Genomic DNA, 15,145 nt, shown 5'->3' with positions numbered 1-15,145 from the left:
TTTATTGTTGCATTCTGATTGAACGGTATATTATTCAAAACCAATAAATTTCAGGCATAAGTTGGTACTAAAACACATTTTTTTGTATTGCTTGTGCTTTAGATTATTTTGCAGTAAATAGTAATGGAAGTTAGTAAGTCTGGTACTTGAATATTCTAATTTAACACTCAATCGCTCGCCTTTCAAAGTGAAAATTTAGGGGGTCGGAAGCTACCATTAATCCAGTTAAAATTTCTTCGTTCGTCAATGCAATGTCAATGCGTCCTGTATTCATCCCACCCATTTAAATACATTAGTTATCTCTATTTAACGCATTAGGTCAAGTGGTAGGATGAATAAGGGTGGTACTCGAGTTTTTGTTCCGCTCAAACGCGAGTATTTTACATGTTTCCAATCAGATTTTTAATGTTACTGCATCTTAGAAATGAAGCAAGGCTGCTAATACCTATTTTAACGCATTCCAATCACTGCACAGTGGAAGAAATCCTACAAAAAAGGCAATTAAATGGAAGCCGCTGAAAAAGTATGACAATATATACACCAAAAGTTGCGGAATTTTTTAGGAAATAAAATGCAATCAAATTTGTTTACTGCACGCACTTGTGACCGGAGATATGGGGCTTTGCAAATCCGGAACATTACCGGTATTCATCAAATCTAATTCAGAAGCCGCTGAAAACGTACAAAGAATTATACCGTTAAAGTTGCGGAAAACTCCAGCGATCAAGATGCAACCAAATTTATTCACCGCACGTACTTGTGACAGGAGATATGGGGCTCTGAAGATCCGGAAAATTGCCGATATTCATCAAATCTGAGGCCTAATTCAGAAGCCGCTGAAAAAGTTCATAGAATTATACCCTCAAAGTTGCGGAAAGCTCTAACGATCAAGATGAAATCAAATTTGATAACCGCACGCACTTGTGACCGGAGATATTGGGCTTTGAAAATCCGGAACTTTACCGGCATCTGAGGCCTAATTAAGAAGGCACGGCCGAAATGGTGGCTCCAGTGACGAACGAAGAACTACTCGCAGTGGCTAATTCCCTAGCAATGAACAAAGCTCTGGGACCGGATGGAGTTCTAAACAGCGCTCTCAAGGCAGCAATCATAGCGAACCCGAACATGTTCCGGCTAGCTATGCAGAGATGCCTTGACGAGTGCCGTTTCCCCGATAGATGGAAAAGGCAGAAATTGGTGTTGTTGCCGAAGCCCGGGAAGCCGCCAGGCGACCCATCGGCGTACAGACCAATCTGTCTGATCGACACGACTGGCAAACTGCTTGAGAGGATCATCGTCAACAGGCTAACCCCGTACGCGGAAGGTACGGACGGCCTGTCAAGCAACCAGTTTGGCTTTCGGAAGGGTAAGTCCACAGTGGACGCTATCAACTCAGTGATAAAGACTACCGAGATGCGTTAGTGACACTTGACGTGAAGAACGCATTCAACAGCGCAAGCTGGGATGCCATCGCGCTCTCGTTACACCGGCTTAGCCTACCGGTGGGTCTATACCGGATCCTGGAAAGCTATACGAGACCGATGCCGGTCAGAAAAAGGTTCCGATTACCACCGGAGTCCCACAGGGCTCGATCCTAGGCCTGATGCTATGGAACCTCATGTACCTATGGAACCTCATGGCTTCTGAGACTGAAGTTCCCTCCTGGGGTCAAGATCGTCGGCTTTGCCGATGGCGTAACCTTGGAGGTCTATGGGGAGTCAATCCCTCAGGTAGAACCAACTGCAGAACACGCGATCAACACGGTGGAGGAATGGATGAGCGCGAGAGGCCTGGAGCTCGCTCAGCATAAGACGGAGGGAGGTATCACCTCACAGCGGAGTCTGAAGTCTCTCGGAGTCATTATAGACGACAAGCTGGCCTTCGGCAGCCACGTCGACTATACATGCAAGAGAGCGTCGACTGCTGTTGCGGCACTATCGTGGATGATGTCCAACAGCTCAAAGGTGTGCGCCAGTAGACGTAGGCTACTGGCAGGCGTTGCCGTATCTATCCTCAGGTACGGCGGCCCGTCATGGTCAAGAGCAAGAGTAGGTAACCAGTTACTTACAGAAACTGGAGAGCACCTACCGCGTGATGTGCCTCAGAGTGATATCTGCCTACCGCACGGTATCACACGATGCATCCTGCGTGATAGCGAGCATGATGCCAGTCGGGCTAGTCATCCGGGAAGATGAGCAGTGCTTCGAGCTACGTGGAAATAAAGGAGCCCGCGAGCGCACCAGGGTGACCTCGGTCGCCAGATGGCAGCGTGAGTGGGATAACTCCTCGAAAGGTAGGTGGACCCACCGGCTGATACCTAACATATCGAGCTGGGTGGGCAGGCCCCCGTGGGGAAGTTCACTTCCATCTAACACAATTCCTGTCAGGCCATGACTGCTTCCGACAGTACCTCCACAGGTTCGTGCACGCGGAGGTCCCCGTCTGGCCTGACGACCCAGGTATCGACGAAACTGCCGAACACATACTGTTCGTATGTCCTTGTTTCGACGTCGAAAGAAGACCAATCCTTGACGTCTGCGGCTGAGACACAACCCCTGATACCCTTATTCAGCGGATGTGTCAATCGGTGGAGAAGTGGAACGCAGTCTCGGCTGCTACCACCCAGATTGCCTGTAGGCTACAGGTAATCTGGCGAACCGAGCAACAGACGACGGGCACGGCTAAGTATTGATTGGGTAGTTGGAGCGAAAAAGGCCGAGCGCAGAAAAGTGAGTGAATGGTTTGTTCATGCTGTGGCAGGTTTGGCGCAGCGACTGGCAACCGCGTAAGGGGTAAACCCAGCCACCCCGAAGCAAGGCAGAAGAGCGAGTGTATAGGCATATATGTAGACTGCCTCATGCCAAGATGGGAGGGTCGTAGCATAGTATGTTGGGACTTAGCTACAGATGCCTCGTGGCGTGGCAGAGGAGCGAAAGGGTGAGCATCCAAGTCAGTCTCACACGGTATGTTAAGGGTGAGTACAAAAGTCAGCCTCACATGGTATGAAAACGGTGAGCACCCAAGTAAGCCTCATGTGGAGTGTTAGAGAGTGAATCAAGGTGTGACAGAGAGAGCACCCAAGTAAGCCTCATACAGGACGTATGAACGCGTGACCGAGAGTGAATGAGTACATCAAGTACAGCCATCCCCCCAGAAGTAATACCGAGAGGTAGTCCCTGTGGGGAACAATGGCGGAGCCCAATGGAGTTTAGTCGGTATTAATGGCTGCGTCACCATTCGAGCCCGACACACCCCGTGTGGTAGCTTGACATCTACTAATAGCACGTGTACTGGGCTAGTACGTAAATGTATTCTCCATTGTAAAAAAACACTCGCGTACGACACCCGGTTTTATACTGGGTTCAGTTTACATTAGAAGCCAAAGGGGGCAGCTATCGAACAAAAATAATTTATTTCCATCTTCAAAGAGGAGGAGCTAGTCTGGCTCACTTATAATCAAATTGTACGAACCAATCATAGTGCAGATAGTAACTGCTCTCACAAAATCCATTATTTCCATTATTCTCAGTGATTGTATATTCTACAGAATTAGTTACAGAATTACACATATTTCCAATCAGATAACGCAAAAATCTAATGTTTCCATTCAGTACAACAGCAGATATTCACGTTCAAAATCTCGGGTAAAATTCCGGCCGAAAATTTTGAAACGGCGCCCGTATATTAAAACGTTAGAAGTATTCTACTAGAAAAAACACAAACGAATATTTTCGCTGCCAAAAGCGTTATGCAGGCATTACTGAAGGAAATATGAACATAATCATGATTTTTGTTCATGGTCCTGTTTTCGTAACGTAAATACGTGATCATACAAGAATGCATGGTACTTTATTCACGATTTTGGGAACTTTTTTTTTGATGTACTAATGTCTCTGTAACGACAATACAAAATTTGAACACATGTGTATTTTTACCGAGTTATTTTTTGTCTTTCTCATACAAAGAAAGGCTATGCAATCACTCCAAAAATCGACTATCCAACCGAGGCCCAGAGTGCCGAGTTTCATATACCATTCGATTCAGTTCATCGAGATCACATAATTTATGTGTGTATGTATGTGTGTGAGTATGTGTGTATATATGTGGGTGTCAAATAATGTCACTCAATTTTCTCAGAGATAGCTAAACCAATTTGCACAAACTTAATTTGAAATGGATGGTATAATGCTCCCGTTATTGAATTTTAGTTAACGCAACTTCCGGTTACGGGGTTACGCGTTGAGTGCGGTCACACAACAAATTTCCATATAATCTGGCAAAACTATGATAATGTGATCATATTCAATATTGCTTGGATTTGCGGGTATAGATCACTAATGATCAATCGAAGTAGCTTTGACCACATTGGCCACCTGTGACGGTTCTTGATGCCCCCGGGGCACTCGCAGAGTTCCTAAGCCAATGTCACGCTGGGAGTAATACTGCTGCTTATTGACTGCTATTGAATTTAATTCAGTTCTGACTTTTGGTTCCGAAGTTAAAGGTTAACTGTTATGGTCAGGTCATGGTCGTCAATGACTGGGCAGTGCGTAAGCCTCTTGTACCTGAAGGCATAAAATAGACCCCACTTGCGGTCCATAGCCTTCTGCCCAGTAACTCCTAGCCCTGGCCTCCCCGTGGCGTCGACTGGGATACGAGTAACCTTAGTGAAGATCGGGTAACCAACCCCGGTGGGAACTTTGGTCGTATGCTGACAGGGAAGGGGGGGGGGGGGGGTTACCCTTCTTCGGAAGGTGTAAACCTGTCCTGGTGTCCAGGTGGGACCTTAAGCAGTCCTGGCACGATGGCCCACCGGCGAGACAGGTGGTTGGCGTAGACCCTATAAGCCGCCCCTTAAAAAACCCACATAACGAACAATACAGAAGAGAATACGACCCAGAACAATCGGCAACGACCCAGGCGACGAATAACGGATCACGATTGGAAACTCGGAACATGGAACTGCAAATCGCTCGGCTTCGCAGGATGTGACAGGATAATCTACGACGAGCTACACCCCCGCAACTTCGATATCGTGGCGCTGCAGGAACTTTGCTGGACGGGACAGAAGGTGTGGAAGAGCGGGCATCGAGCGGCTACCTTCTACCAGAGCTATGGTACAACCAACGAGCTGGGAACCGGCTTCATAGTGCTGGGCAAGATGCGCCAACGTGTGATCGGGTGGCAGCCGATCAACGCAAGGATGTGCAAGTTGAGGATCAAAGGCCGTTTCTTCAACTACAGCAACATCAACGTGCACTGCCCACACGAAGGGAGACCCGACGACGAAAAAGAAGCGTTCTACATGCAGCTGGAGCAGACATACGACGGTTGCCCTCTGCGAGACGTGAAAATTGTCATCGGCGACATGAACGCACAGGTAGGAAGGGAGGCAATGTACAGACCGGTGATCGGGCCTAACAGCCTGCATTCCGTATCAAATGACAACGGCCAACGATGTGTGAACTTCGCAGCCTCCCGTGGAATGGTAATCCGAAGCATCTTCTTCCCTCGCAAAGATATCCACAAAGTCACCTGGAGATCACCGGACCAAGTAACAAAAAATCAAATCGATTCGGACCACCACCTGGTTGCAGTATGCTTGCGCTCAAAACTTTCGACAGTGCATAGCTCTCGTCGAAGCCGAACGCCGCGGCTAAACATCGAGCAGCTACAAGATGGCAGAGTGGCTCAAGAATACGTGCAGCAGTTGGAAGTGGCACTACCAACGGAAGAGCAGCTAGGCGCAGTTGCCCTTGAAGATGGCTGGAGAGATATCCGATCCGCCATAGGTTGCACCGCAGCCACTGCACTAGGTACGGTGGGCCCGGACCGAAGAAGCGACTGGTACGACGGCGAATGCGAGCAGTTAGTCGAAGAGAAGAATGCAGCATGGGCGAGAATACTGCAACACCGCACGAGGGCGAACGAGGCGCGATATAAACAGGCACGGAACAGGCAGAACTCGGCTTTCCGGACCAAAAAGCGCCAGCAGGAAGACCGAGATCGCGAAGCGATGGAGCAGCTGTACCGCGCTAAAGACACACGGAAATTCTACGAGAAGTTGAACCGCTCGCGCAGGGGCCACGTACCACAGGCCGACATGTGCAGAGATACAAACGAGAATCTTCTCACGGACCAGTGTGAGGTGATCCAGGTGGCGGCAGCACTACGAAGAACACCTGAACGGCGATGCAGCAGACGACGAGGATGGCACGGTAACGCACCTGGGAGCACGCGCGGAAGACATTACACTACCGGCTCCGGATCTCCAAGAAATCCAGGAGGAGATTAGCCGGCTCAAAAATAATAAAGCCGCTGGGGTTGACCAAATACCAAGCGAGCTACTAAAACACGGTGACGAGCCACTGGCTAAAGTGCTGCACTGGGTGATTACCAAGATTTGGGAGGAGGAAATTTTACCGGAGGAGTGGATGGAAGGTGTCGTGTGTCCTATCTACAAAAAGGGCGACAAGCTGGATTGCTGTAATTACCGAGCAATCACCCTGCTGAACGCCGCCTACAAGGTACTCTCCCAAATACTATGCCGTCGACTATCACCAATTGCAAGAGAGTTCGTGGGGCAGTACCAGGCGGGTTTCATGAGCGAACGATCTACCACGGACCAGGTGTTCGCTCTTCGTCAAGTACTGCAGAAATGCCGCGAGTACAATGTGCCCACACATCATTTGTTCATCGACTTCAAAGCCGCATACGACACTATCGATCGAGATCAGCTATGGCAGATTATGCACGAGTACGGATTCCCGGACAAACTGACGCGATTAGTGAAGGCGACGATGGATCGGGTGATGTGCGTAGTACGTGTCTCAGGGACGCTCTCGAGTCCCTTCGAATCACGCAGAGGGTTACGGCAAGGTGATGGTCTCTCGTGTTTGTTATTCAACATCGCGCTGGAAGGTGTAATAAGAAGAGCAGGGATCGACACGAGTGGTACGATTTTCAAAAAGTCCGTTCAGCTACTTGGCTTCGCCGATGACGTTGATATTATTGCACGAAACTTTGAGAAGATGGAGGAAGCCTACATCAGACTGAAAAGAGAAGCCAAGCGCGTCGGACTTGCCATCAACACGTCGAAGACAAAGTACACGATAGGAAGAGGTTCACGAGAAGAGAATGAGAACCGCCCGCTTCGAGTTTGCATCGGTGGCGACGAAATCGAAGTGGTTGAAGAGTTCGTGTACTTGGGCTCACTGGTGACCGCCGACAATGATACCAGCAGAGAGATTCGTAGACGCATCGTGGCAGGAAATCGTGCTTACTTTGGCCTCCGCAAGACACTTCGGTCGAACAGAGTTCGCCGTCGTACGAAGTTGACCATCTACAAGACGCTGATTAGACCGGTAGTTCTCTACGGGCACGAGACCTGGACCATGCTCGTGGAGGACCAACGCGCACTTGGTGTCTTCGAACGGAAAGTGCAGCGTACCATATACGGTGGAGTGCAGATGGAAGACGGCACATGGAGACGGCGAATGAACCATGAGTTGCATCAGCTGTTGGGGGAGCCACCCATCTGTCATACCACGAAAATCGAACGACTACGGTGGGCCGGGCACGTAGCCAGAATGTCGGACAATAGCCCGGTGAAAACGGTTCTCAATTGCAATCCGACCGGTACAAGAAAACGTGGCGCGCAGCGAGCACGATGGATCGACCAGGTGGAAGACGATTTGCGGACCCTTCGTAGACTGCGTGGCTGGCGACGCGCGGCCATGGACCGAGTGGAATGGAGGAATCTTTTGTATACGGCGCAGGCCTTAATCTGTTCATAAATAAATAAAAAATTATGGTCAGTAATCAGTAATTATAAACACTACATAATCGTAATACCTCATAAATTAAAAATCTATTTGAATTAATATTAAACTACTTCGATTCGCATGCCTTAATCACTGGTGGCGAATAAAAGATTCTTGAAATATATATATATATATATATATATATATATATATATATATATATATATATATATATATATATATATATATATATATATATATATATATATATATATATATATATATATATATATATATATATATATATATATATATATATATATATATATATATATATATATATATATATATATATATATATATATATATATATATATATATATATATATATATATATATATATATATATATATATATATATATATATATATATATAAATTAATAGACATTTCGACTGTTATATTGAACGTATCCAGCTATTAAATCATAGTTTGGATAAATGGAAAAACCACTGGGTGGATGAAAACAGGTTTTTAATTCCTTATCACTTGTATTTTGACGAACACAAAAAATCTGTTTTATGATTTTTGATCCTAAAATGGCCGCTTTAGGAGCCCGTTTTAACGGTATGGGACTGGAAGCGGCTAAAATCTTCATCGGTCTTCAAATTTGGTGGTATCTTTATATATAATCTAGTAGACAACATATATACAATATATAATCCTGTACATATCAAAAATGTCGATTTTGTGGGAAATGTTAAGTCTTTTGTCGAACATTTCGATTTTGCTGAAAAAAATCCTATCAAATATTTATAAAAAATTGACAACACAACGAAAAACGCATGCGTGCTCCACTAGAGTATACATTTATAAAGATACTCTCAAAATTTGAAAGAAATCAACAAGGATGTGTAGTCGTTATCGGTCACCCGATGCGATAGAGGATTGTTTCTGACCACAACACCCAAGAGGGGTTGAAAACAGTTTGAAGCTGATAAAAAGAATTAGATTTTTCAACAGTTGTACAATGTCGTTACTTATATTAAATTTAGTGTTTGGCATAACGTGTTTCAACAGTAAAATATCTCAATTGAAAACAATGGCGTTTCTGGATAATGGCTTTATCAATATTACCTTTATACTGCCAACGGGGATACTTGTACTACTCCGCACCCTTGGCGTTGTTTACCTATTAATAACACCGAAGCAGAATGTCCTTTTGTTAATGCCACAACGAATGTCAATCAAACCAAATTTAAACCCAAACTTCCCCACAATTCGTCACAAATACTCAATTGCAAATATTCCATTAAATGCCGTCCCTGTTCGTGCTAAACGTCCACGACCCAAGAACAACAGTGCAGAAAGAAGAATTATAATCCCAGCCACTGTAAACCTGCGCTATCATGCTACTAAGCTCCGGTTCTAGCAGGGAGTGAAAAGGACAGGTGAAAACCGCCGTAGCCGCTAAACACGGGTCCCATTTAGCTGCCGACGAAGGTTGGCGGCTGCTGTGGCAGTGGACATAATCATGTCTCAGATATTTTCCCCTCTATGCTCCCGGCTGTCTTGTCCCGGCAGTCCACAAATTAATCTTGAAATAAAAATAGATTGTGGGGAAAATTGGCGCGGAAGTGTTTTATAATCTCCCACGGCGAGCGTAATGTTCATTTCCGCTTATCTCTTTTTCCAGATTTGCAACCGGGAATCATCCCGAAGCTAAAAGGACAAGAAAATCAGGAAAAAGGTCACCGGAAGAATGGTGTGCGGCGTTGGTTGGAAAATTAACGGCAGATAATTTAAAGAATAAATATATATTTAAAGTGTAAGTGACTCAAAATTATCGAACATTTAAAAATATTGTTAATCGCAAAAGAAAACTAGTGAATTGAACCAAAGATGAGATCTGACCTGACAGATGACAAAAATATCCTGCAAATTGCTGCAGCGGAAATTGCCGAATCTTCCGACACAAGTGGATTCTTCGAAATCACCAGCAATGGATCGAATGGACAAAGCGGTCATCGGTCAGATGATTTGCTACACCTACCCGTCGAAGATTACCTGAGCTACCCGAGAGCGACCTCAAGACCAAAGCGATCCGCACGGCGGCTTCAAACGGTAAGGATTTTACAATTTCTTTTCCAAATGAATCCATTCATTGTAATTACTGTTCGGAGAATTAATTTTTATTGCCAACTTTCGGGAGATTGCTACAAAATGATAGCACCGTTACTGAAATCGATTCGCCAGTACGGCTGTGATTAAAGGTTAAACAAACAAAAGAGAACATCATATCCGCAGTCCGAATGCTGTTTGCGTGTTTGTATGGTACCTGTGAAATAAGTAGAAATATTGATTATTCATTTAAATTAAAAGAATAGCAATAAACATTTATTTTAAATCGTGCATCGGTATCATTTACAGTGATCTTTTTAGATAAAATCAGGTTTTTAGAAGCGCTTAAAACGACTATTTTTCAAGTCTCTTTAACTACTAAGGTTGCAAAGCTAACCCATTCCCCGCGAGAGACAAATGAAAAAATATGTTTTTATGATTACGATATGATAGTTGAACGAATTGTGATGTGTTATACATAAAAACAGCTTAATTGATGCTCTGTTCATTAATTACAAGAACCAATTCGAATATGTTCAAGCAAGCTATTACGAAAAGACAAAAGTTATGTCTGGTGATGCCATGTGGCATCACGCGCGGGGAATGGGTTAGGGGCCATGTATAAATGACGTAGCATTTTGGGGGGTAGGGAGGGTATACCAAATTTGTGACGAAGTGTGACAAGGGGGAGAGTAGGGTTAGAAGTTGTGCGACGTAGCATTAAGTTTAAAACCCATTGTTTAGAGAAAACAATTTAATGATCCTCCATTCCCAAGAGAAATGAATCTAAATTCAAACAAGTTACTTTTGATGCGGTTCTTCATAAGGTAAATTTTACGATTCGCGGAATTACAATAATACGATAAGATTTTGTATGCGGATTTAACTTGCTGCATTAGTTAGCTAATGTTGCTAACTAGTAGACTTAGTTTGGAAGCTGAATTAAATTTTCACTTCGGATTCAATCAAACAAAATTTAGTAATTTAGATGAACGTATGGTTCTTAGAATCATTATCAGCTGCATGATTGTGAACTGAGAGAACTTGTCTCCATGCTCTCCTTGACGTATAAAATTCAAAACAAAACTATCAACACTATATTTCGTCGCTGTTGTGCTATCTTATGACAAACGCCATTTTGGGGTAAACTGAGTTAGATATGCCACATTACTTGTTTGAAAAATCTCTACAAAGTGGCGTTTTCAGAATTTTGAAATTCTACTTGGTTAGTTAGATATAGCGAGAAACATGAAGAGATATTGTGAGTTTTTTTAATCAAATCACTGTATCTAGGGATTTGCTCAAGTTATATTGAAGTTTTAGATGTTTTAATGTGTGAAAATGTCTGAGGAACACAATGGCATAAACATTTTCAAAAGAAAATTACACGAGTTGTGAGAAAAACACAGTTTTAGTTTTAAACTGGAAATAAAGCATATTTGGCAACACTGTAATCAAAAATAACAATTTTTTCTAGATTCCCTGACCCATTTCCTTCAAAATGCAATTCGCCGATTGTTTATAGACCATATGAACGCAAAGATATGAATAAAAGTTAAAAATTGATGATTTTTTTCTATGGAAAATTTTCCATGCACTATTATGACACGTTCTACAAATTTTGTCATCAATACACGCCTATGACACGTGTGAGTGCGACTTTTGTTTACATTCATAGTAAAAACTCGCAACATAGTCAACCGATCTTTGTAATATTTGAGAGATTAATGCAGAATAGATAGAAGCATCAATTGTCTTCTTTGGATTGTTTATACCATTTATAAATTTCAAAATATTCAATTTCAAACTTTAAAAATCGTTTTTCTCGAAATGTGCTAAATGGCGCTTGTCATAAGATAGCACAACAGCGACGATTTGTCATGAAATGGGTTTATTTTGCACGAAATTTGCTGTTATAATGAAAATGCTGATAAAAGTCGTCAAACATTTTGAAAGGACATGTATTTAAAATAATTGAAAAACATATGTAATTTTTTTTTTTCATCGCGCGGGCGCTGTGCATGGGACGAGAGGGAGGGGGTAGGTAAATGCTACGTTATTTACGAGGGGGAGGTTAGAATTTTGGGACCAAATGCTACGAGGGGGGAGGGAGGGGTCAAAAATCACCGAAAAAAGCTACGTCATTTGTGTACGGCCCCTTAATGAACTACACAGTAAGACCAGCCGGAAAATGAGCCGGAGTTCTGGCTGACCTATTTAGTATCCGGTTCCAATGAAAAAAACCGATTCTAAACAGAATCGGTTGTGTCACTTAGGCCGGATGCTAAATAGAACCAGTCATTCAAACTGGACATACTGGGTAGTAATACATTTTAAGCGATAATTCAACAATCGTACCAAATACTATCCCATCTACCAACAGCAAACAACTCATGACATAGCTAAAATTGGTTGCTTTCCTCCAAGGAATCCGCCCTCGATCCGGACATGAGCGATTCCAGCTCGCAAAGTGACGACACCAGTTGCGGTAGTGGCAGTCGTGCTGGTAGCCGCGGTGGCAGCAGCAGTCGGAATGCCTCATTGCAGAATCACCAGCAAGCCGCAGCTGCCGCACGGCGCCGAAAGGGTGCTTTGAATGCCAAAGAGCGCAACCTGCGGCGGCTAGAATCCAATGAACGGGAACGTATGCGTATGCACAGCCTTAACGATGCATTTCAGGTGAGTACGGGTTAAATGACACAGATAAAATGTAGGCATTCCACTTGCACTTGCATCGGACAAGTCGAACGGTTAGAGTAGAGTTTTAATCTTATTACCTAATGTAAGAATCTAAATTAAACCAGCCGTACAATAGAATAATGTAATAAGAGCCCTTTTCATTAGGACGCTGAAGTGTTTACTTTTCGACGACAGTAATTGATACCGCCACATATAATTAAATGTCTGATCTTTTTTCTACATTTCTACTCTTTCACATTCCCCCAGTCATTGAGAGAAGTAATACCGCACGTTAAGAAAGAACGACGTCTGTCCAAGATTGAAACGCTCACGTTAGCTAAGAACTACATCACAGCTCTCACCGACGTTATCATTGTAATGCGCGGCGAAGAGGGCGCTGCTGGTGTTTCGACGAAAACAAAAACAACAACCGCTGTGGTAGCATTAACACCAACAGCAGTCCCAATAGCAGCAGCAAACACAGTGCAGAATCATTGCATCGTGAAGGCGGAAGCTGATTCTCAGCAACAGCGTCATCAGCACCATCCCGATCAAATTTCGTCCACCATATCCGTGCTTGACGTACTGAGCAGCAGTGGTATCAATCAACAGAACCATCACCATCCTATCAGCCTCATCAGTGGTAGTGACGCCCACCATCACCACAATAACAACAACAATAACCTCAGTATCGCCAATTTCAACAACAACAACAGCATCAACCATAACAACAACAACAATAGTGCAAGTAGTATAGACATTGAAAACAGCTTCTACGAGGATCCATTTCAAATGATGTAAATCCTCCACTTACCGCCCGGTACGGTGCATTAAATGGTGATGCGATCGGAGTTTTTCCTGTTGGTGCTTTCATTTAGCAGGGTTGGTTGAGAACGAAAAAACTAACAGACAAACTTCTATGCAGTAAAATTGTCTATCGTTAACAAAGTATTTTTATTACATTTTCAGTTAACATTCACTTTATCGTACTCTTTGCATTTGATAAAATCGCATATTTGTGTGCATGGAAAAGAAATGTACATTTTTTGGATTCCTTTTCTTTTTCGATTATCTACTTCAACAACATCTTAAATTACTATATTGTTAACTCACCCGAAATATATGGTGCGAATTCATTAATGACAACCACTTTCCTTTCACACGAGCACGTAATGTTTCGAGCAGAACTATGAATTGTTTAGAGGCTGGCCGAATACTAGCGTCATCTTGAACAGATACAAATGCGTTCTTTATGTCCTCTTCACTTCATTTTGGCATATTTCGCGCAAAATTACGCATCATTTTCCTGTCAAAATAATTCAATTTTACATTATAGTAGTGACCTAAAGTGTCCCCAAACGGCTGACCTATTGTGTCCCCAAGCAAATGTTTCATGTTGATGTCGATATTTTTTTCAAAAACAAAAATATCGAAAAACCAACACAAAATTCGTGTTCAGCATTAATTTTTACGTAAGAAAAACCTCTCTTGATTTTTTTTCACATTGATTAAATGTATTGTACTGAGAACGAAAGACAATGCGTTTTCGAGGAACAACACGCGAAAACATAAACGACGCCTTAACTAATACAGCTGATCCACGGTAACAGCCGAAATGACAGTCAGAAACGATGTTTTTACCATGTATCTAATTCATGCAATGCGAGCAACCTCTACAATAACATTGCAAAGATATTGCCCTATACCTATTGTATCCTATCTGACCCCATTCTACTCTAACTAGAATCGAAATTATTGCATCCCACGTTTTATTTTTAAATATAAATTGGTATACACAACCATTTTATTTATTTCTCAATCTAAAACACGTTTAGAACAGGTTTTTAAATACATAGACCAGGACAGATACTCTGGGGAAACATAATTTTAAGTCCAACTTAAGACATGGCATGAATTTCAAACCTGAATTTTAAACTAACAAGAACAGCTGTTCAAACTGCTGCTGGGAGAGAAAGTTTTAGTCTTAAAGTTTGCAGTATATATTATATAACTGTCAAAATTATGAATCTAGTATTGAAACACTCCCACACGTGTCCTCAGATCGTTTCTTGACTCATTGAATTCTTGAATTGAAGTTGAATTCATTTCCCCAATATATTGAGTGTATGTGCTATAAACTCTTTATATATTCAAAATAGTTCCAAACGTATATCAAATGAAGCAACCAAGAGAATACCAGTTACACAGTTCAACACGAAACTGTTCGAAATAATATATCAAAACAACTCTGCTGGGTATTGTGATTGTTTTAAATCCAGTTCCACTTTGAAAATCCCATATAAAACACTACGCTGCTGAACATGCCCTTAGGAATTCGATCGACATAAAATAATAATGCAAACCAGTGACAACAACCAATCCGTGCTTTCTCTTAGTCAGATTACATTACTTTTTGGTTGACTACCAAGAATCGCTTTTTGAAAACAAATCAAAAGTAAAACTGTTTTAACATAACTCAGTCTCCTCGTTCAGCAAAATTTCCAACTAATTCCCGCCTTTCTGTAGACGCAAGTCCAGTTGAGTCCACCCATGCTTTAGAAATAACTACAAAAGCACGTGGTT

The 15,145-nt window shown here is 42.8% G+C and overlaps 1 protein-coding gene across 1 annotated transcript in view; it reads left to right on the top strand.

Moving 5' to 3' along the window:
- LOC131679754 (protein dimmed) overlaps positions 1 to 13,363 on the top strand; it is a 155,574-nt gene extending 142,211 nt beyond the window's left edge. The window contains exons 3-5 of the mRNA XM_058960499.1: positions 9,459 to 9,886; positions 12,311 to 12,562; positions 12,830 to 13,363. Coding sequence (XP_058816482.1) covers positions 9,665 to 9,886; positions 12,311 to 12,562; positions 12,830 to 13,363 — 1,008 coding nt within the window. The 5' untranslated portion in view covers positions 9,459 to 9,664. The remainder of the gene's footprint in view (positions 1 to 9,458; positions 9,887 to 12,310; positions 12,563 to 12,829) is intronic.
- Positions 13,364 to 15,145: the final 1,782 nt, after the last annotated feature.

The sequence above is a fragment of the Topomyia yanbarensis genome, chromosome 2 (genome assembly GCF_030247195.1).
Source record: "Topomyia yanbarensis strain Yona2022 chromosome 2, ASM3024719v1, whole genome shotgun sequence".
Classification (NCBI taxonomy): domain Eukaryota; kingdom Metazoa; phylum Arthropoda; class Insecta; order Diptera; family Culicidae; genus Topomyia; species Topomyia yanbarensis.
The sequence above is the reverse complement of the archived record's forward strand: the minus strand, read 5'-3'. Positions and strand labels throughout refer to the sequence as shown.